We start from the raw sequence: 24,446 nt of genomic DNA on the forward strand, positions 1-24,446 counted from the left end.
CAGAAAATGACATGGGCTCTGCTAACTGACCTACAGATGTTTAATACAGTTATGGCTTCCAGTTGGCACATTAAAGAACCAAACATTTCACTGCACTCTTGTTTTACCAACCTTACTCGCTTTAAGAACTTTTACTTGATCTTCAAATACTGTATCTTTATTCTTATCAAGAAAGCCGTCACATTGATATTCTACCTGTAAATAATGTTATAAAAGAAAGTTATAAAACTTTTTTTTGTTCACATACAGGAGTTTTCTGTACGACATTCGAAAATAATGAAAAATAATAAAACAGGAAAGTGCACCCAGTAGTCAGCTTAGGATCTCTGTTTCATGGTTTCTTGTATGACTAAAACAGAGACAAAGGATCCATTATCTAAGTAAAAACCTACTCTATATTTAGAGGTTTGCATAATGTAGTATAGAGAGGACTCCTCAGTACCCTTATCTTAGAGAGCACACATGTACATAGCAGCTGATGTATTCAGAAAACTGCACAGTATTAGACATGCATATATTGCATATCTTGTAATAACATATGAAGTCTGAAAAAAGGGGTTTTGTACAGCCCCTTAAAAGGGTTTACCAGTCACAGCATATTGATGGCCTATCCTTAGGATAAGCCATCATTATCAGATGGGTGCAGGGCCAATACCAGGATACATCATTGCATTTGCCTGAACTGCAGCATCCTCTCAGAGAGAAACAGAGCTTGAAGCAGGTGGCTCCATAGATGTGTAGTGGCCGTGCTGGGTAACAGCAGCTTGGCTCCCACTAAAGTGAACCCTCACTATGCTGGCACAGTGGCTCTGCCAAACAGCTGGTCAGTAGGGTGTCAGGTGTCAGACCACCACCTACCAGAGATTGATGGCCTATCCTGACAAAAAAGGATTTGGCATGTTGAATTTTAACTGCCCAACCCTTCTCTCAGTACAGAACACATGAATGTTCACGTGTATGAAGGGACTGGGAGAAACAGCTGTTGGATGAAAGTCCCCTTTAGTAAATAGGAGTCTATGTTACCTTATCAGCAAAATGTTGGATGATAAATGCTACATTGGACAGACGTGGTTTCTCAAACAATGAACAAGTTTTCAGGTGCGTGTTGTACAGTTTCTGGGCCCAGGTATTGTCTGTTCCTTTGGGCATCTGCAAAAAAAAAAAAAAAAAAAAAAAAACATAAAATAAAGGCAATTCTTTAAGACAAAACATTCCTCAGCCCTCCCAAACTATACATTAAAGTTTATAGCTTTCACTATTTATATATATATATATATATATATATATATATATATATATACACACATAAATAAATATATATATATATATATATATATATATATATATATATATATATATACACATACACACTGTACATTTTTTTTTCTATTTTATGACTAGTTGATTATTTAAGACATCATTGTAATGAAGTACAAACCTGTTTTATTACAATAGCAGCAATGCAGAATAACCAGCCTCTCCTACCTTACATTCTTCATCAAGCAGGTCCAGAATACCCATTTTGGCCTCTATAAGATTAATGCATGGCTGGTTGTCATAAAAATCTATCAAAGTCCATGGGATTTGTTCCTTCATGTACTCTTCTTGTTCCAACTTAAACACATGCTGTAAATAGGACACAAAAATGTATATCTCAGAAGAAAACAAGAATGCAGAAAATACAAGTCTGGGGTAGAATACACAAGGGTATGTTCACACTGCGGAGTTCCCACAGAATTCCTTGAGCGGAATCCCGCAAGTAAAATTCCACACAGTGAACGTTAGCATCAGTGTGAATAGGTCCTCCGCGAGACGCGTTCACACTGCGGAATTTCAGCGGCGGACAATTCCGCGAGCACTGCATAGCCGTCAATGGTGATGGCACAGTGCCAAGCGGCCCTACCGCAGCTGCCGGCTGCCAGGCCAAATCTCCGCTTGCTGAATTCCACGAGCGGAGATTCAGCTACATATCCGTAGTGTTCACATACCCTAAGGCCAATACTTTGGCAAAAGCTTTCTCAGACTTATATTACATAGGAGAGAAGCTGTGAATGATATTACTAGTGGGTCATTCATCATACTGGGTTTCTAATACAGAACCTCAATAAAGTACGTAAAGCTTCTGTTTAGAAATGTTGGACCAGATTTTTCATGTAAGATCTCAATAGATAAAATCTTTACATATTTTTTTTTTTTTTTTTTTTTTTGAAACACTGAGGTTTTCTTTAGGTCCAGGAGATGACAGGACAGTATCAGACATGTACTAGTTCCTGATAACACATAGAACAATAGTGACTATAAGTAAAAACTCTACATGTCACACATATGACATGGATGTTTCTCTGTCCAGGCGCCGCTATGGTTTGACCAATTAAAGTCCCCAAATAAAGTTACACTAAGCGCTACTCTAAATAGTTTGTTTGTTCTTTTCTGGTAAATCTCCAGATAATCTGACAATAACTTTCAATCACAGTAATAAAAATATCCATAAAAACGTATAGTAAACGCTAGTGAATGACTGTAATGTATCCTTTAGTCTACTATCAGTATTAAGGCATTAGGTCCTAAAAGGAGAATTATCTTGCTGCAAAACATAGCTTTAGATCACAGGGGTCCGACCACTGGGGCCCCTGTGATCTACATCTTGGGACGACGGCTTTCCCCAGGAACGGGGAATGTCGACCCCCGCACAAAGCAGAGACTGACACGCCCCCCTCCATGTATCTTTATGGGAGAGCCGAAGATACAGCTGGGGTCGACCTGCTCCGTTCCCGGGAAAGCCAGTGTCGGACCACCCCCGCATGATACTTCTAACTACTTACAAGGTTAAACTGCTGCTGTAGCTTCTCATTGGCATAGTTGATGCAAAACTGCTCAAAGCTGTTAATTTCAAATGTTTCAAATCTATAAGAAAAGAAGAAAACATTCATGATTAATAATAGGGCTCAATATATGGAAAAAAAATCACTTTATATAATAAGTATGGGCCATTGTGGAAGTGGATGAGGAGTTGTTGAGAGTTACTATGACCTATAATCACTGTAGAAGAGGGTGAGGTGGTGCGGGGAGAACCACTATCCGCAGCTGGAGGTGAACAAAAAGCCAGAAACAGCCGTGCTATAAAGGGTACCTTTCATCCAAAAAACTTTTGATATATTATAGATTAATGTATACAGAATAACTTTCCAATAGCATGTTATTAAAAAAATATGCTTTATCCATTTAATTTCCCACTTTGAATAAATGACCACTAGGGGTCTCCCTACCAGTCCTTTTTTATAGATTTCAGACTCATGCTGGAGTCCTAAATCTCAGACTGCAGCCGGGACACAGACAAACTCCCTGGCAGGGAGCAGTGCTGAGTTTGTCTGTGTCCCGGCTGCAGTCTGAGATTTAGGACTCCAGCATGAGTCTGAAATCTATAAAAAAGGACTGGTAGGGAGACCCCTAGTGGTCATTTTTTCAAAGTGGAAAATTAAATATAAAGAAGCATATTTTTTTAATAACATGCTATTGGAAAGTTATTCTGCATACATTAATCTATAATATATCAAAAGTTTTTTTGATGAAAGGTACCCTTTAATGGGAATTGTGTAAACAATGCAGCACCATGAGCTACACTGTTTCCATATCTCCCAGTAACCAGTACTGGAGTTATATAAACAGTAAACCACCCCTAGATGCCACAAAGCAGACTTGGGGGGGGGGGGGGTGTCTTTTAATTTTGGCATAGGGGCAGGTCCCATGGACCCGCATCTATCAGTCATTTTAGTGGTCTTCAACCTGCGGACCTTCAGATGTTGCAAAACTACAACTCCCAGCATGCCCGGACAGCTGTCCTGTCCGGGCATGCTGGGAGTTGTAGTTTTGAAACGTCTGGAGGTCCGCAGGTTGAAGACCACTGTTTTAGGGCATATCCCGTGGCTATGCCATGAATGTTGAAATGGAAATATCCCTTCAAGTGTGAAAATGCATGTATAATTCTTACTCATAAGCAACTATATGGAGCAGAATAATGCATTTTACATGGTTAAAGAGAAGTTCTATTTGAAAACAATCAAACCATGTGACCCAACGTTAAGGCAGCAAAGTCACCAAATGTATCACATTATTTTTGGAGCCATTCAAATGTATGCAAGACTATGGGAAGCTGCTTAAAATAGATGATTACATACTCGGCACAGAAAAGATGATCTGCAGACAGCTTACTGTCAAAATATAAAAAAGATGATAAAACAAAGAATAAAATGACATAATGCTATGTTATTGACAGAGCAACGGCAGGGACTGAAAGTAAGAAATGCAGACAGATCTAATGCGACATCTGCTATGATCACCACGGCAAACACTAAAAAGTACTGAAAAATAGTGGTTCCGTGTTAGGTAAACTATTCTGTGTTACATATTTATTATACCGAGCTCCAGATGGCGCTGTGACATGGGATCCACTGTGTTTGTGAGCAGCACATCCAAAATAGTATGCAAGTCAAGGTGGATGCCAGCCGAAACAGCCCAGGTCAGTCTGTAATACTTGAGCCACAATATAAAAAAAAAAGCTCTGCAACACCCCAAATTCAGTGAAGAATGCACTTTATTCACCCATGTTTTAGGATACAGCGTTTCAATGGCCTCTTGCCATCTTTCTTACGTATGCTTGAGAAAGATGGCGAGAGGCCCATGAAACGTATCCAGAAGCATGGGTGAATAAAGTGCATCATTCACTGCAGAGCTCTTTTTCATATATATATATATATATATATATATATATATATATGTATAAAATATAATAAAAAAAATAATAGAAAGGGAACATATAGCCTCATTGTAACAAAGCACAAGTCCAAAGTTTCAGGCCTGCACAACCTTCAGCTCCAGACACAGGTTAACGTTGGGCAAATATACCACAGTCAGTGAAGTTCCATGCACAAAAAATTTCTGATGAATGAGATTCATGCTTGGAACTTCACTGAGCGTGGTACGGCTGCCTCAACAACTGTACCGCCTAGCATGGCCTGCGTCTTCCCGCACTGGAGCTGAAGATCACAGAGGCCTGTAGCTTAGGACTTATGCTTTAGATATTGATGCCCTATCTTTAGGATAGGCCATCAATGTTTGGTGGAAAGCTGAGTTCCCAGATCTTCATTAATCCACATGGGTAGCTGTGCATTGTATTGCCTTACATCCCAATCACTACAATAGGACAAGGTGCAAGACCAACTACAGCTATCTGTATGGAAAATCCTGTAAACACTAAAGGGAAGCAAGAGCTGCACTTACTTTATTGTGCTTGATGGTGGGGGCCCCAGACAACAGAACCCTATTGTTCGTAGTGACAAGCCAAACCTAAAACGCGTCACTGTAACCTACTACTGAATGCGAATAAAATGGAACTTAAAAAGGGTATTTTGCCCCTAGACATCTTATTCCCCATCCAAAGGATAGGGGATAAGATGTTTTATCAAGGGGGTCCCGCCTCTGCACCCGCTATCTTTCTGCTGCCCCCAGCGTTCCATTTAGAGCATCGGGTGCAGTGCCGGAGGCTCGTGACGTCACGGCCACATCCCCTCAATGCAAGACTATGGGAGGTGGCCCCTACCATAGACTTGCATAGAGGGGGCGTGATTATGACATCACGAGCCTCCGCCCCGCATAGCCAGTCATCCGGCATGGAGCTAAGTTCGCTCCGTGCACCGGATGTCTGGAGTGCCGTAGTCGAGATTGCGGTGGTCCCGAGCCGCGAACACCCGTGATCAGGCATCTAAACCCCTATGTTTTGGATAGGGAATAACATGTCTAGGGGTGGAGTACCCCTTTAAGCCATCAATGTGTTCAATGCAAATCATAAAGCTCCCTACCAGTAATGTGTATTAGTTATTCATTTTCTTTTATTAGCATCTGTGAATTTTATATAAGCTTGTGTGACAACAGTTTTAAAACACAATATTAGAAGTGATACAACCATGTAAAGCAATATATAAATGTTCATTGGAATATGCTATTTACCCATAAATGTCCAGGACTCCAATAAAGGAATTTTGCTTGGCAGATGACAGTAGAGCTTTATTTACATGATTAACAATCCAGGTGAACAAGGAAGCATAGATGTGTTTGGACAGAGCATCTCGAGCATTGGTGGCCTGTAGCCGTGATAGTGGCTTGATATAGGTCTCCGCAGCAGTCACCAGTTTTCGATGGCAGAGCCAGTGTGACATTTCTTCATAGTCCACTCCCATTAGATCACAAAATATAAGTAGAGGTTCATGTTTTGGCTGTAAAGAAAATACAAAACCTGAAGAAATCAATTTACAAAAACACCAAGATATAATGTCCCGGCATTATGTAGAAATATGGGAGAGAAAAAATTGACACACTAACCCAAATAAAATATCTTGGTTAGTGTAGAACAATTGCTATCAGATGCATCCGATTTTTTATGCCTCTGTAGCTTAAAAAGGATTTGTTATTAGCCCTGTTTAATACTATTTTACCCCTTAACGGCAAGGTACGTAATTGTACATCCTGATGGCTGGGACTTAGCGCACCAGGGCGTACATTTACGTCCAGTGCAGTAGAGTAGTGCTCGCTTCATGCACGGCAGGTCCCGGCTGCTATCGTCAGCCAGAGACCCACCAGTAATGGTGAACATCAGCGATCACGTGGTCTTCTTCTCTGGTCTACCTTCCAGAGAAGTAGATGGCCGATAATACTCATCAGTGCTATGCCTAGGCAAAAAAAAAAAAAAATACTAATTACTAGTAATTAATAAAAAATACTGTAGATAGTCCCCTATGAGGACACAAAAAGTGAATAAATAAAAAAAAAAAAGTAAAAAAAAAGGTTTGTTTTTTTTAAAAAGCCCCTCCCCCAATAAAAATTTAATTTGCCCCTTTTCCCCATTTTACTCCAAAAAGCGTAACAAAATATTAACAAACATATTTGGTGTCTGTGCATGCATAAATGTCCGAACTAGCAATATTTAATGTTAATGATCCTGTAGGGTGAACGGCATGAATGTAAAAAAGAAAAAAGTCTGAAACTGCTGCTTTTTGGCCACATCGCATCCCAGAAAAATAAAATAAAAAGTAATCAAAAAGTTACATATACACAACCCAATAGGAATAAAAGCTACAGATCAGGGCGCAAGAAAATTAGCCCTCATACAGCCCCATATACGGAAAAATGAGAAAGTTAGAGTGGTCAGAAAAGGGCAATTTAAAACATACTAATTTTGTTTAAAAAGTTTGATTATTGTTTTTTTATGTAGTACAATTATAGTAAACCATGTAAACATGAGTATCATTTTAATCATATTGACCCACAAAATAAATAGAACATGTCATTTTTACCATAAGGTGTACCATGTAAAAACAAAATTGCTGTTTTCTTTTAAATGTCCCCTCTAAATAATATATCTTTTTTGGTAGCGTTGTACATTTTATGGTAAAATAAAAAAGGTGTCATTACAACGTACAATTGATCACGCAAAAAACAAGCCCTCATATGGGTCTGTGGATGGAAAAATAAATAAAAAGGTATGGATTGCAGAAGGCAAGGAGGAAAAAACAAAAACGCAAAAATGAAACTAGTTATGTCCTTAAAGGGGTACTCCAGTGGAAATTTTTTTTAAATCAACTGGTGTCAGAAAGTTATACAGATTTGTAAATGACTTCTATTTAAAAATCTTAATCCTCCCAGTACATATCAGATTCTGTATACTACAGAGAAAGTTGCTGACACCTCAGGAACTGTCCAGAGCAGTAACAAATCCCCATAGCAAACCTCTCCTGCTCTAGAGAGTTCCTGACACAGACAGAGGTTTCAGCAGATAGCACTGTGGTCAGACTAAAAAGAACAACTCAACTCCCTCTGTAGTATACAGTCACTGATAAGTACTGGAAGGATTAAGTAATTTACAAATCTGTTTAAGTTTCTAGCACCAGTTGATTTGACATAAAATTCCCCTTAAGGCCAAAATGGACTGTGTCCTTAAAGAGTACCTGTCATCAAACCATATTTTCTGAAATAACTCAGATTATATTCCCTAACTACTCCTAACAACCCTCTTGCTCTTAAACAACATTTTCCGAGCTTTAAAAAGCTCTGTATCATACCTTTCCCTTTGCTCACTTTGTATGAGGTGAAAGTGAGCGCTCCCCAGCAGGCGTGACGTCACTGAAACCATGCCCCGCACGCACTTCCTGAGTTTGGTCTCCTGCCAGGTTGGGAGGAGACCAAACTAACTGTTTGACTTGGGGCAGGGGACAGAACAGGGCCACCTAGTGGACATTTTTTCAATCACATTAAAAACATATAAAGGTTGAGAATCTTAAAAGCAAGTAAATAGCAAAGTGTCTTCTAATTACATAAGGAAAAATATATTAAACGTATAGTTTGCTGACAGGTACCCTAAGTGGTTAAGGGCAGAATAACATGGAACATATTGTTACTGTTGGTTATAGTTATGCAGTATTCTTGAGGGCAGATTTTTCCTGGGAATGATGGCTGTCTACAGTGTAAGCAGACACATTATACATCTTTTATAGAAAACAATGTCCGGCACCAGGTACCGAGTAAAAGTCCTCTTTATTGAAGCATTGCGATAAAATCCAAGCAGTTGGCTTCTACACTCTGCTTGTATTTTATCTCTATGCTTCAATAAAGAGGACTTTTACTCGGTACCTGGTGCCGGACATCGTTTTCTACGTTTGGTTTGTAGAGGGGTGGCGCTACCCCATAGCCAGGGCACAGCAGCGGGAGCAAGGAGTTGAGTGGTTTTCTCCATATGTGAAGTCATTAGACATCTTTGGTTTAACTGATCAGAAGGAAGTCCCGGCCTACAATCCTCTCCTGAATAGAAGAGTCGACTGTAGTTGCTGAGCCACCATGCCTTATGATTGTTTCCTCTGTGGTAACTAAAGCACATTACTCCCTTCAGACTTATATAGACACTGTTGTTTCAACAAACTTTGCATAAACAGCACCAGTAAATGTAAGAAAATGCAACGATCATTCACTCTCAGTTCAATACTCAAATCTGTCTTGACAAACCAGACAGATTATGAGCCATAATGCTGCCTATAGAAGTCTATAAAGAGATGAATGGATGGAGGAGCACTGAGAGAGGACTATAGGGCAGTGTTTCCCAACCAGGCTGCCTCCGGCTGTTGCAAAACTACAACTTCCAGCATGCCTGGACAGCCGCATGCTGGGAGTTGTAGTTTTGCAACAGCCTGAGGCACACTGGTTGGAAAAAACTGCTATAGGGAAAACTGTCAATTAGGCTGTGTTCACATATAGTGGTAAAGTGCCAAGTGGTCAATTACCATGCTACAAATGGCACTCTGAATTCACACTTTTTGTAATGTGGTTACTGGCCATGTGGTTTCTACAGGTAAGAAAAACAAATTTTTCGCTTTCATTCCAAAAATAAAAGAAAATGTGCACAGTTTGCTGCATAGTCTTTTCCTGCATGGCACACTAGTTATGTGTGAACTCAGTCTAAGAGGTAGAGTATGTAAAGAGGTGGGAAGAAAAAACAGAAAAATGCCAAAGTGACATATTGGGAAGAAATAGGATATGTTCACAGCTGCATTCATGTTTCTGTTCCATCATAAAAACTAGAAAATAACGGCATGCTGGATCTGTTACATGTCAGATCCCAACAGAACCCAGGACTAGCAGGAATCCTTCATATCTTGTGGTGCGGTAATAACTCAATTATGAATTATGGTTATAAAAATATTAATTATGAAAAAAAAATTAAATTATCAAAAAAATATCAAAATTATGACCTGGTGAATTGTGGACAAAGCTAATCAATACAATTCACATCTGAGTCCGACTATTTCCTCAGATATCAACAAGTTCTTTTATGACGCGATTACATTAACGCTTATGGATGTAGTTTTGCAATATACAATAATACACAGGTATTATAAAGGTATGCAGATTTATTGGTTATAAGGTTATAAACATTAATGAGTAATAAACACAATGATACATGCAAATAAATATCAATTAGACATGTTAGTAAGCATTATAAGCTTGTTAATTGCATACCTATAGTAGAACAATACATGTGAGTAGTAAGTAACTTGTTACAATAAAACATGAGCTATGAGGTCAGGATATCATATAAAAAAAAGGTTTATACATCACTGTCCAGAGGAAACCTCATGATATCAAGATGGGCAATATCTAATCAGAGACATATCAATATGGAATGCTAAATACACTTCGCCTCTTCTAACCAACTACACATCACATGACATGAATTGGCAAATCCATCTAAGGATATAAACATGGAAGACATTTTTTACACTTCCACCCCACTCTGGACTATGTTCTATACATGACTTTAATAATCTTACCAAAGGAAAACTGTCAGATATTTTCTCCTGCACTATCCACAGGATCTGGTGGATAGTTCGGGAGACGCTGATTAAAACAAGCCCTACCTTACCCGGATCCGTCCGGCCGTTCGTCCGTAATTGTCGTTTTATTATATGTGGAAATCTTGCTGTAACTGGCACGGGCGGGGCTTCTGCAGGTTAACTGGCACGGACGTCAGCGCCGCTTATGAATATTCATCCCCCCTCCCCCCAGTTAGGAGCGGCGAAGAGAGGGAGAGCTGGAGGGAGGGGGATGAATATTCATAAGCGGCGCTGACATCAGTGCTAGTTAACCTGCAGAAGCCCCGCCCGTGCCAGTTACAGCAAGATATACACATAGAGTAAAACTACAATTGCGGGCGAACGGCCGGGCAGATTCGGGTAAGGTAGGGCTCGTTTTAACCAGCATCTCCCGCACTATCCACGAGTACCTCTGGATAGTGCGGGAGAAAATATCTGACAGTTTTCCTTTAAGACAATTAAATAGCAATGATATATGATCTCGCTAGACTATATTTTAGGAGGATAGACTTGAAGCAAGTTTCCTGTGTGGGAAATTTACTTATAACACTTAGCTTGGCGATTAGGAGTTCTATCAATTTGTATAAGCAGTAATTTAAAGGGGTACTCCAGTGGAAAACATTTTTTTTTTTTTTTTTGATCAATTGGTGCCAGAAAGTTAAACAGATTTGTAAATTACTTCTATTAAAAAATATTTATAATTCCAGTACTTATTAGCTGCTATATAATACAGAGAAAGTTCTTTTCTTTTTGCATTTCATTTTTATTCTGTCCACAGTGCTCTCTACTGACACCAGAACAGGAGCAAATCCCCATAGCAAACATATGCTGCTCTGAACAGTTCCTGATACAGACAGAGGTGTCAGCAGAGAGCACTGTAGACAGAAAAAAAAAAAAGAAAAAAAAAAAAGAAATCCAAAAACAAAAAGAACTTTCTCTGTAATATACAGCCGCTAATAAGTACTGGACGGATAAAGATTTTGTAATAGAAGTAATTTACAAATCTATTTAACTTTCTGGCACCAGTTGATATAAAAAAAAAAAGTTTTCCAGTGGAGCACCCCTTTAATGCTTTGATGGATTTGGTACACTTGTAGAGAAGAAACTTGTGGTCTACTTAGAATCTATACAACATGGCAGACACATCATGCTATTAATTTAAAAAAATATATAATGCAGTGTGTTTTTTTTTTGTTTGTTTTTGTTTTACCGAATCCTGCTTTATAAAACATCACTAATGCATTCAGCAACTAAATGAAAATCATGAAGAAAACCACCCATCGAGGTTTACAGATGGATACATTTGTCATGTGTGTCAGGAGATTTCCCAATGAAACAGCAAACATGCACTACATATGTGGTACAAACAAAATGAAGTTTAGCTAGGCAATGACATTACAACTACCAAAAGATCATTAGGTAGACTGCTATGTGTAAGGATCAGGGCAGGTACCAGACACTTCCAGCTGATCTCATTATAAGGCAAAATAGACCAGCAGTGAGATCCAAGTCAATGGGGGAGATTTATCAAAGGATTTAGACTGGTTTTTCCTGTCTAAATTTGTCTCACAGAAAGTCGCAGTCTAAATATGTGCGACTTTTCTGCGACTTTTGCTGTAGAGGATTTTTAGAACATGATGCATGCAAGTCTATTTTAGACGGAAATATATTGGAAAATGCATTGGTGCTGAATTTATCAAGTGCGACTTTTGTGCGACAAGTCGCATCTGCCCAAAATACGCTGAAATGTCAGACCATGTTGGAGCAGGTCTAAATGCAGTTTAAGCTGTAGACCCTGAAGTCTGAGCACAGAATTTATCAAGGGCTGTGAGACCTTTGATAAATTAGGAGCCCAATAGACAGGAGACTACCACATATGCTGGTCTATAAGCGTACCCAGAATAGACTAGATTAGTAAATGTCCCCCAATAAGTCTATCTAAGGTCAGTAGAGGTTATCATTGCCTATAGTTATGAAGACTGTGGCCAATCCTTCCTAATTTACCTTAATCTGGGGACTGTAGGATACTGACAGCTTAGCTCTCCAGCAGGGGCAAGTTTCAGATTAGAGTACCCCCCTTCCATATTAAATACGCATGTACACTACTATATAAAAGCCTGTTCACACACGTCTAATTGCAAACACACTTTGTTATTCCAGACAATGGAAGGTGAACTAAATAAGTCACTGAAATCATTCTAATAATATGTTCTAGTGAACATTATACATACATTAAGCAATGGTAAAGGACACTTACCGGAATTAAACAACTGTCACTATCCCGAGACTTAATGTCCACATTTCCAAAGTGAAGTATAGAAGCCAAAATCCTGAAGATTCCCATCTGATGCTGATCTCCGATCCCTTGAAGTAGCAGTTAGAAATAAAGAAAACTCATGTAAACAGAACAAGGAACATTTAGTAGATATAATATGGCCAATGACAGAGTGCTACCCACCTAGTAAAGAACAAGCTTGCCTTGTGTTCCTTAGTTCTTTTGCATCATCAACTCCATCAATCACGGGGCTTCTCCCTTGCTTGGTATAGTGGAAACTGTTGGCATTTCCTGTTGGAAAAATGTGGAATTGTGCTTAAAAATGTGATCACCATTTGTTAAAAACAAAACTAAAAAACTAAACAAAACAAAAGATTACACAAAAATAACTAAAGATAACCTTAAGAAGAATTACAGAATTACATACCCTGGAATGGGGTTCTGTTGGTGAAATATGCCCATAGGGGAAGATTTATCAAAACCTGTCCAGAGGAAAAGTTCTCCAGTTGCCCATAGCAGCCAATCAGATCGCCTCTTTCATTTTTCACAGGCCTCTTTAAAAATGAAAGAAGTGAGCTGATTGGTTGTTATGGGCAACTGCACAGTGCACTCTTCCTGTACACAAGTTTTGATAAATCTCCCCCATAACCTTTAAAGAAACTATTCAGCACAAACTATTTTCATGTCCTCAAATCCCCAAAAACCTAAATATCTATCAAATACTTGAGACAGGGGTACACACAGCCTATGCCCAAGAACTGCACTCTCTTCCTGCTTGGTTTCTATATCACTAATAGTGCCCAATGTATAGAATACATAGTGACAGGCCTCCCTGTCCATTAAAGGGGTTATATATCAACTGGCTGCAGAAAGTTAAACATATATCTGTAAATTACTTCTATTAAAAAATCTTAATCATTTCAGTACTTATGAGCTGATGAAGTTAAGTTGTTCTTTTCTGTCTAAGTGCTCTCTGATGACACGTGCCTTGGGAACCGCCCAGTTTAGAAGCAAATCCCCAGAGCAAACCTCTTCTACTCTGTGCAGTTCCCGAGACAAGCAGAGATGTCAGCAGAGAGCACTGTTGCCAGACAGAAAACAACAACTCAACTTCAGCAACTGATAATTATTGAAAGGATTAAGATTTTTTTTAATAGAAGTAATTTACAAATCTGTTTAACTTTCTGGAGCCAGTTGATATATAAAAATAAAAAGTTTTTTCCTGGGATACCCCTTTAATGTGGGAGAGCAGGTTTCGTTCATCTTAACATCCACTGTCATAAACAAGTCATTATACAAAGTGACTATAATGGCACTAGCAAAAGTTTACACTTTAGCTTCAAAAGGTATGTGGATCTGCAAATTAATTTTAAAAGCAATGACTTTATATTTAATATATTAGCTGAGTACCCGGGACTGCACGGTTTTTCCTGCCTTATCCTTGTGGGGGAGGAAAAGCAACAAAGGAGGAAGCTTTTGTCCTCATATCTCGTCCCCATATGTAAACCTCATATCCCGTCCCCATATGTAAACCTCATATCCCGTCCCCATATGTAAACCTCATATCCCGTCCCCATATGTAAACCTCATATCCCGTCCCCATATGTAAACCTCATATCCCGTCCCCATATGTAAACCTCATATCCCGTCCCCATATGTAAACCTTATATCCCGCCCCCATGTGTGGAGGGTGTGGCTTGCCAGTGACTGGTGCATCCACCAGGAGATGCAGAGCGGAGCTTGTGGAATAAGGCACCAGAAGTCCTATATACTTGCAGCGGACTTGAATCAAAAACACCATCCTTCACATATGGAGGTAGGTTAATTTAACTATTATATATTTTTATTTGACATATAAGTAACATGTGACCAAGTATTAGTGAAATATCTCCAGTCGTACTAAAGTGCTGGAACATAAATTTCCCATAGATTTGCATTGGACTTTAAACAAAAACCCCGACCCTCGCAAATTAGGATAGGTTAGGGTTAAATTAACTATCCTATATTTTTAGTGGACATATAAGTAACATGTGACCAAGTATTATAAAAAATATCTCCAGTTGTTTGGAAGTTATGCAGTAACATACATTTCCCTTAGACTTGTATGGGACTTTAAATAAAAACCCTGACTCTTGCAAATGGGGGTGGGTAAGGGTTAAATCACCTATCCTATGTTTGTAGTTGACATATTAGTAACATGTGTGGCCAAGTTTCATGTTCATATCTTTAGCCGTTTGGAAGTAATGCTGGAACATACATATTGGGGGAGATTTATCAAAATCTGTCCAGAGGAAAAGTTGCTGACTTGCCCATACATCCAATCAGATCGCTTCTTTCATTTTTAACAAGGCCTCTACAAAATGAAAGAAGTGATCTGATTGGTTGCTATGGGCAACTCAGCAACTCTTCCTCTCTACAGGTTTTGATAAATCTCCCCCATTGAGTAACATATACATATTATATTATAATATTATATATATATATATATATATATATATATATATATATATATATACATATATATATATATATATATATATATATATATTAGCATATTTATCCCAAAACCTAAAGCAGCAAATCCACACCATATTGCTCACAATTTGGTGGCGAAATGCCAATGAAGATTTTTTCCAGCTTTTCTACTGCATACGATCTGCAGCATGTGGCTGTCCACCTAGAGTAACAATAGTGTGCAATGTGTCCCCCATAGTATTAGGGGCTGAGACACTGATCAATTTTACTCACACTGGTTATAAAAAAATTTTTTAAAGTAAAACTGTCAGCCTGCTTACCGACACTAAACCCAATACGCTGGGTTATAGTGTGGGTGGACAGGAGTCCAACAAGGGGTCACTTACTTAAATATGTGCAGTAGGTCCTGAGATATGTCCCCCAGAAGATCATCTGCTAAATAAGTGAATTGCGTGCAGGGGGCGGGGCTTTGCCGCCTCAATTAACATATCCATTGTGTGTGACATCACTTCACTAGGATGTGGAGTCAAAGACAATGAATGTGTAAGTTGAGTTGGCGAGGCCCCGCCCCCTGCACGCAATTCACTGAATTCAGCAGAGGATCTTCTGGGGGACCTATCTCAAGACCTACTGCACATATTTAAGTAAGTGACCCCTCGGACTCCTGTCCACCCACACTATAACCCCGTGTATTTAGTGTGAGTGAACAGGCTGACCGTTTTCCTTTGACGCTATATCACACATGGCCGCCTCCATATACAGCAATCCAATGTCACATAACTAGAGGGGACGGTTCAGGAGACAATGCCCATTTAATACCATCTGCAGGATGTCTCCCCTGTAGGCCTAGCACCTAACCTCAACAGTATAAAACCTCCCTCCAGCTCACAAACCATTTTCGTCCTATACATAACCTACCCAGTTTGAGCGCGCTGAACTCTGGCAGAGAGGCCGATGCACACAGTTGGTAAAATATGTGATAATTTCTTTCTTCTTCTGCCTATAACAAAGAACAGTCAGTATACACAGAGAAAAGTCAATACGCGCATTACTGCATTGCTCACATAGGGAGAAACTCTGAATGACTTGGAAGTCTGCAGAAAGTCTGCCTCGGCAAGCATTAATCTCACGATAACCCAGCTTACTAAGCAGTATACAGGCTGATTCAGCATTGCTGTTCAAGCATATGCCTTTTATTCCAAGAAACTCTATTCCTTGTAGGCACAAATCTAGTTCCAAGCAGGTGGCAATGATAATTAGAACTGGAAAAGGTACAGACTTTTACACTTAAAGGGGTACTCCAGTGGAAAACTTTATTTTTATTTTTTTTATTAAATCAACTGGTGCCAGAAAGTCGAACAAATTTGTAAATTACTTCTATAAAAAAAATCTTAATCCTTCCAGTACTTATTAGCTGCTGAATACTACAGAGGAAATTCTTTTCTTTTTGGGACACAGAGCTGTCTGCTGACATCACGAGCACAGTGCCCTCTGCTGACATCTCTGTCCATTTTGAGAACTGTCCAGAGTAGGAGAAAATCCCCATAGCAAACATATGCTGCTCTGGACAGTTCCTAAAATGGACAGAGGTGTCAGCAGAGAGCACTGTGGTCGTGATGTCAGCAGAGAGCTCTGTGTTCCAAAAAGAAAAGAATTTCCTCTGTAGTATTCAGCAGCTAATAAGTACTGAAAGGATTAAGATTTTTTTAATAGAAGTAATTTACAAATCTGTTTAACTTTCTGGCACCAGTTGATTTGAAAAAAAAAAAAAAAAGTTTTCCCCCGGAGTACCACTTTAACTAACTTAACTGTTTAAAGGTATACTCCACTGGCCTGCGTTCGGAATTAAAATGTTCCGAACGCTGTTTTCGTGCTACAAGGATCGGCCATGCCCCTCGTGAAGTCATGGCCACACCCCCTCAATGCAAGTCTATGGGAGGGGCGTGACAGTAGTCACGCCCCTCCCATAGACTTGCATTGAGGGGTGTGGCCATGACATCACGAGGGGCGTGGTCGATCCCTGTAGCGTGGAAACAGCGTTCGGAACATTTAGTTCCAAACGCTAGCCAGTGGAGTATACCTTTAAGGCTCGTGCCCTAGATTTAACAGTCTTATAGGATTCTGCAGGAATTTTTAACCTTCTGTCATTACTACATTTAATCGGATGCCATCAAAGCCCGCATCCTGCATTCACACAGTCTATGGAGCAGAACATGTCTGAGAACAGACGATGAGTGACCATGCATGAAGACCAGATTAACCACAGGAAGATTAACCCAATGCTGAGCACTCTGTACAGATGTTCTCATATTGCATCACAAGATCATACTAGGTCGAAAAGAGCTAAGAGCCACAGGATTTACAAAGGCTAAGAACACGCTCACGTAGGAATAGAGAGTGGAAAATAAATGCCAGCTAAAACATATAAAGGGACAAGGTCGTAGTTAACACTTCCTTCCAATAATATAGAACATGTCTAATTATTAGAGTTTTTTTTTTTTTTTTTTTTTTTTTTTGAGATTTTTTGTTTAGAATTGATTAAAAGGGGTACTCCGGTGGAAAACTTTATTTTTTTTTTAAATCAAATGAAGCCAGAAAGTTAAACAGATTTGTAAATTACTCCCATTAAAAAAATCTTAATCCTTCCAGTACTTATTAGTGGCTGTATACTACAGAGGAAATTCTTTTCTTTTTGAATTTATTTTCTGTCTGACCACAGTGCTCTCTGCTGACACCTCTGTCCATGTCAGGAACTGTCCAGAGCAGGAGAAAATCCCCATAGCAAACATATGCTGCTCTGGACAGTTCCTAAAATGGACAGAGGTGTCAGCAGAGAGCACTGTGGTCTTGACAGAAAAACAAACAAAAAAAAGAATTTCCTCTGTAGTACTGGAAGGATTAAGAATTTTTTATAGAAGTAATTTACAAATCTGTTTAACTTTCTGGCACCAGTTGATTTAAAAAAATGAGAGGTAGGCAAATTTTAGTTTTTTATCAAGCATTACTTGATCCCTGTCATATTCTCACAGAGAAGGTGAATGTCTCCATGACCAGAGATCACGGCAAGACATCATAGCGTTTATTGTTATTGTGTAAAGAATGCCTAGTGTATTTCAGCTTCATTAAAAAAAAAAAAAAAAAAAAAATAGGATGTTCTGTGTAGTTAACCCCTTTTCCCTAGCTTGCCTTCTGGGCCTTAATGCCCAAGCTATTTTTTTTTCTTCTTTTTTCATACATAACATCTATTGGACTTTTTTAAAGTTTGGCTTACAGTTATTGATCCATCCATCTTGGCTTTACATTCCAAGTGATCTCCGTGTCAGACTGGTTGCCGTCATACACACTATGGCCCTGATTTACTAAGAGTGGAGTGGAGTTTTCTTTGTGGGTTTTAATTCCCTACAATCTTTTCCACTGTATTTACTAAGGTTTTCCTACATTTTGCACTTTTTCCTACATTTTGCTTTTTTTTTTTCCACACATGCTCTATTCTGTCGGTTTTTCCTCAACTCAAATCCACCAAATTTTCTGTGGAAACCTTAGTAAATATGTTGGGTTTTTGAGAAAATACCGGGGACACAACCCCTTTTCGTCGACCATGCCCACTTTTCACGGCAGTCACACCCCTGGTCGGGTTTATTAAATTCTGGCGCAAATTTTGGCGCACATTCTGGTGCAGACAGAATTTCTGGCACAATGGGCCACAATCTGGTGCACAACCCGACAAAACATGTTGGGTTTACAACAGTAAATCAGGGCCATTGTCTTTCTACACGTACAGGGAGCAGTGCCTTCAGTCACTGCACATCCTATGCTGGGCTCTGCTTATTTTTATCTGGTTTCTTATGCTCAATTAACATACACAGGCACATACCTGGAACACCACTCTAGATTTCTCCAGTAGGTATGTCCTCATGTGAGCACCAACAATCCGGTACCTCTTATCAAAACCAATCTCTATGTATTTTCCAAAGCGACTGCTGTTGTCATTCCTTGTGGTCTTTGCATTTCCAATAGCCTGTAGAAAAACACACAATTCACAAACTAAGTGAGACAAGATGAAAATGGAGAACATAAAGCTAAATGAGATTTCTGGTTTAATGGAAATTAAAGTGTACCTGTCGTCAACAAACACTTTTTATATAATGTAGATAATACCATTATATATATATATATATATATATATATATATATATATATATATATATATATATTTGTAATATACATTGGTTAAAAATGTGTATATTTTTGTCCCAGCAGCTATTGTCTGTGTGTCTCTATGAGGACAAGCAGGGCTCTGTGCAGTAACAGAAAGCAGGACAGTGTGCACTGAGGCTCATACATCAGGATGATTGACAAGCAATGAGTCTGCACAGAGCGCTACTTGTCCCGCCCTCACTTCCTGTTTTTGGACTCATCATAGAGACACACAGACAATAGCAGCAGGGACAGCATTTTTTTACCAAAAAATATACACCATTTTTAACCAATGTATATTACAAAATATACATATAATGGTATAATCTACATTACATAAAAAGTTTTTGTTGACGACAGGTACATTTTAACTATATATAAATTTCCTATAGACTTTGTGATTGCTGCCTCTTGATGCCATGAATGTCTGATAGATGCAGGTCCAATGTTTAAGACCTTCACCAATCTTGAGATTGGGGGCCCCTCTCTAGTCCACTTGTGACTGCTGTATGCAGTTGAGAAGCCATAAAAAATCTGAGCAGGATGGTTTTTCGGAATCCCAGCCACCTCCTGCCTTTACAAGCAGGCTGGATAGAGCTGGGGAGGGGGGCTCAATCTCAAGATGGATGCAGGAACCTGCCCCTATTAGACATGTGTGACATATCCTATGGATGGGTCATAAATGCACCAGATGGGAACACTCCTTCACAGCTGGCCATAAAAGCATGGATTCATGATACAAATTAAACAAGTGTATTTCAGTTTTTCTAAGAAAGACCTTGAAAATATTTGTGTGAGCGACGCACATTTTCCTTTATTGATTTTTTTTGTCTGTTAATAAAAATACCTTAAATGGGCACTGTCATTAAAATTATTTTTTGGCATATGATAGAGTTGGTAAAATAAATAAGATTTGTAATTTACTCCCAGTAAAAGAAAAAAATGTGTTTTATGTCACTTTCATGCCCTTATAAATCTGGCCACTAGGGGTCTCCCTTCTGCTCCAGACCACATTCTCTCTGCTCAAAAGCACAGACTTTGGTCTCCTGGCAGGAAACCAAACTCAGGAAGTGCGGTCTGGCCATAGCACTTGCTCTCCCCGTTTTATACAAAGGCAGAGAGGGAGTGCTATTCACTGCCAGACTGCACTTCTTGAGTTTTGTCTCCTGCCAGTCCAGCAGGATACCAAAGTCTGTGCTTTTGAGCAGACTGAATGCAGTCTGGACCAGAGGGAGAACCCTAGTGCACAGAATTATAAGGCCATGAAAGTGACATAAAAAGAAATTTTATTACAGCGAGTAAATTAAAAATCTTATTTATTTTACCTGCTGTATCATACAAAAAATATGACAGTGACAGTGCCCATTAAATACAGGGAAGAAAATGAAACATTTCCCAATTGTTATTGATAACTATGTATATGGTACCAACAATAAGCAGTTCGGGCCATGTTGAAATTACAGCAGATTTAGGCGCGAGGTAAATCACCCACAGAGTAAGTTTTTTTTCTTTCTACCAGGCAGAGAATAAAACAATTGATCAACATCAATCTTAAAAAAAAAAAAAAAAAAAAAGTTTTATGCCAGCAGAAAAGTTCTTAAAGGGGTTATCCAGAATTAGAAAAATAGCACAACACCTGTCCTGTATTGCAGCTAAGTTTTTGTAAAGTGAATGGAGCCAAGTTGTTATACCACACACAACCTGAGAACACGTGTTGCTGTTTTTGGAAGAAATTTGCTCTGTAAAAATCTTTAAGGTAGGGTCACACGCAATGGATCTGCAACATGTTTTACTCTGTGGATCTGCCGATGACCATCAAGTTAAACGCCAATTTTATTTTTTTTACAAACAGTGTGATAAAAAAAATATTAAGTTTTTGCGCCATGAGCTGTAATTTCTTCTGGTACCACTTATTTCTTAGTCTTTACTTTTTGGTCACATTTCATTCAAATTGTTTTAGGATGTGACCAAAAAATCTGCGTTTGGAATTTTTATAGCATTTACACAGCCGACCATCAGAAATATGATCAATTAAGTGGGCACTCTCATTAAAGTAAACTTTTGATATAATATAGATTAAATAATAGAAATCTTTCGAATATATTTCATTAAAATAAATGTACTTATAACACTTTTTTTGACCTTTGAAATCCTGGCCACTAGGTGTCACCCTACTGGGTCCAGGAAGCCTTACCCCCCCCCCCTCATGTAGGGCACATACATAATGCTGGCCGTGCAGAAAATCTCGTCCGCAGCTCGCTCTCTGTCTGTATATGAAACAGGCAGAGAGCGAGCACGGTGCGTGCCTAATTTAAATATCCCCACCCCCTGATTCTCCCCCTTCTCCTCTTGTATTATTCATCCTGCTGCGCGCAACCCCAGTGCAGCGCCAGCGGCGGAGGAGATAGGACGAGATAAGCTGCACAGCCTGGAGGAAGAATCCTATTGTGGTTAGTGCTGCGGCTGCATGCGCGCTCCTGAGAGGGATCGCAGCATACAGGAAGAAGGGCAGAAGCCGTCCCTGGCAGGCATCAGATGACATTGCCACGTTCTGTCAGGCCACGCCCACTTCCTCCCTCACTGGACCACAGATAACTGAGCAGGCAGAGAAGCCGATAAAAAGGGGGATTTTGAAAATAATAAAAGGCAGGATTAGTATCAGGATCAGTCAGGGACAGATGCTGGAGGGATTTAGGGACAGATTAATTTATGATGGGTACTCTTTAATAGTCATGACAATTATGTACGTGGCAAAACCAAATAATATCAAATAATATTATGTACACATACAGTCATGGGCGTAAATGTTGGTGCCCCTGAAATTTTTCAAGAAAAAGTACTTCTCACAGAAAAAGATTGCAGTAACACATGTTTTGCTATACCCATGTTTATTCCCTTTGTGTGTATTGGAACTAAACCAAAAAAGGGAGGAAAAAAACCAAATTGGACATAATGTCACACCAAACTCCAAAAATGGTCTGGACAAAATTATTGGCACCCTTTCAAAATTGTGGCTAAAGATTGTTTCAAGCATGTGATGCTCCTTTAAACTCACCTGGGGCAATTCACACCGGAAAGAAGATAAAAAGGAGAGAAGTTCACTTAGTTTTTGCATTGTGTGTCTGTGTGTGCCACACTATGCATTGACAACAGAAAAAGGAGAAGATAACTGTCTGAGGACTTGAGAACCAAAATTGTGGCAAAATATCTACAATCTATAGGTTACAAGTCCATCTCCAGAGATCTAGATTTGCCTTTGTCCACAGTGTGCAATATTATCAAGAAATTTGCAACCCATGGCACTGTAGCTAATCTCCCTGGGCATGGACAGAAGAGAAAAATGTATGAAAGGTGTCAACGCGCGATATTCTGGATAGTGGATAAGCAGCCTCAAACAAGTTCCAAAGATATTCAAGCTGTCCTGCAGGCTCAGGGAGCACCAGTGTCAGTGTGAACTATCCATCGACATTTAAATTAAATTAAACGCTATGGCAGGAGACTCAGGAGAACCCCGCTGCTGACACAGAGACATAAAAAAGAAAGACTACATTTTGCCAAAATGAACTTGAGTAAGCCAAAATCCTTCTGGGAAAACGTCTTGTGGACAGATGAGCCCAAGATAGAGCTTTTTGGTAAAGCATATCATTCTACTGTTTACCAAAAATGGAATGAGGCCTACAAAGAAAAGAACATAGTACCTACAGTGAAATATGGTGAAGGTTCAATGATATTTTGGGGTTATTTTGCTGCCTCTGGCACTGGGCCTTCAATGTGTGCAAAGCATCATGAAATCTGAGGATTACCAATGGATTTTGGGTCGCACTGTACAGCCCGATGTAAGAAAGCTGGGTTTGCATCTGAGATCTTGTGTCTTCCAGCAGGACAATGATCCCAAATATACATCAAAAAGCACCCAGAAATGGATGGCAACAAAGCGCTGGAGAGTTCTGAAGTGGCCAACAATGGGTCCAGATCTAAATCCCATTGAACACCTGTGGAGAGATCTTAAAATTGCTGTAGGGTAAAGGCGCCCTTCCAATAAGAGACCTGGAGCAGTTTGCAAAGGAAGAGTGGTCCAACATTCCGGCTGAGAGGTGTAAGAAGCTTATTGATGGTTATAGGAAGTCACTGATTTCAGTTATTTTTTCCAAAGGGTGTGCAACCAAATACTAAGATAAGGGTGCCAATAATTTTGTCCAGCCCATTTTTGGAGTTTGGTGTGACATTATGTCAAACAAACTAGCTTTTTTCCTCCCTTTTTTGGTTTAGTTAAAATACACACAAAGGGAATAAACATGTGTATAGCAAAATATTAGTTACTGCAATTCTTTTCTGTGAGAAATACTTCATTTTCAAGAAAAATTTCCGGGGTGCCAACATTTATGGCCATGACTGTACATATCTTTCTTTTTATTTCTTTTTTCTCTTTGGCACCCCTAGCCACCTGGGATATGTCAAGCCCTGTAATATTATATTTGATATACAATTTTCCACTGGATGAAAAGTAACACTGAGTAAAAATTATGCAATAACATACATATACTTTTGGGAAACTGATCTATTTTCTTTACTGTTTTTAGCCCAGGGTAAACTATATGGCTGAATTTTCCATGTAATGTTAAGACTTAGTTCACCTTATTCTCATTCTTGGCGCTAACTTAAGTGCTAATAATCAGATGGAATGTATAAATTCCACAGATCTAGGTTGAACTACTAATTGGTTCATTTATCTCAATGACCCTCTCACCCATGGAGAATGACCTTAAAATTCTCAAAACTCACTGGTGGAGAATAAACCCAGCAACTACAAAAGAGTGCATATTAAAAAATAGATATTTATATATGTATAGTAAATGTATAGAACTTGATGGACATTTTTTTTTTAACTGTACACTAACTGTGTATAGTATAATGACGCTTATAATGGACATATTTCTTTTTTTGTAACTGTGTATAGTATAATGATGCTTATCATGGACATATTGATATTATGTACCTGAAAACATTATATGTGGCTTTACCTAGGACATAGAGAAGACCTAATGGTGTACCTTATGATATATAACGGTGCACAAGAAATTGTAAAT

General features: G+C 39.1%; 1 protein-coding gene across 1 annotated transcript in view; it reads right to left on the bottom strand.

Annotated features, from left to right (window-relative positions):
- The window catches only part of LOC130368538 (unconventional myosin-Va-like), a 180,422-nt gene that overhangs the window by 67,529 nt on the left and 88,447 nt on the right, over positions 1 to 24,446 (bottom strand). Inside the window, exons 6-14 of the mRNA XM_056572330.1 lie at positions 19,037 to 19,180; positions 16,081 to 16,162; positions 12,871 to 12,978; positions 12,670 to 12,776; positions 6,004 to 6,269; positions 2,823 to 2,904; positions 1,486 to 1,626; positions 1,024 to 1,149; positions 112 to 195 (exon numbers count right to left, since the gene is read on the bottom strand). Coding sequence (XP_056428305.1) covers positions 112 to 195; positions 1,024 to 1,149; positions 1,486 to 1,626; positions 2,823 to 2,904; positions 6,004 to 6,269; positions 12,670 to 12,776; positions 12,871 to 12,978; positions 16,081 to 16,162; positions 19,037 to 19,180 — 1,140 coding nt within the window. The remainder of the gene's footprint in view (positions 1 to 111; positions 196 to 1,023; positions 1,150 to 1,485; positions 1,627 to 2,822; positions 2,905 to 6,003; positions 6,270 to 12,669; positions 12,777 to 12,870; positions 12,979 to 16,080; positions 16,163 to 19,036; positions 19,181 to 24,446) is intronic.

Source organism: Hyla sarda, chromosome 4 (assembly GCF_029499605.1).
Source record: "Hyla sarda isolate aHylSar1 chromosome 4, aHylSar1.hap1, whole genome shotgun sequence".
Lineage (NCBI taxonomy): Eukaryota > Metazoa > Chordata > Amphibia > Anura > Hylidae > Hyla > Hyla sarda.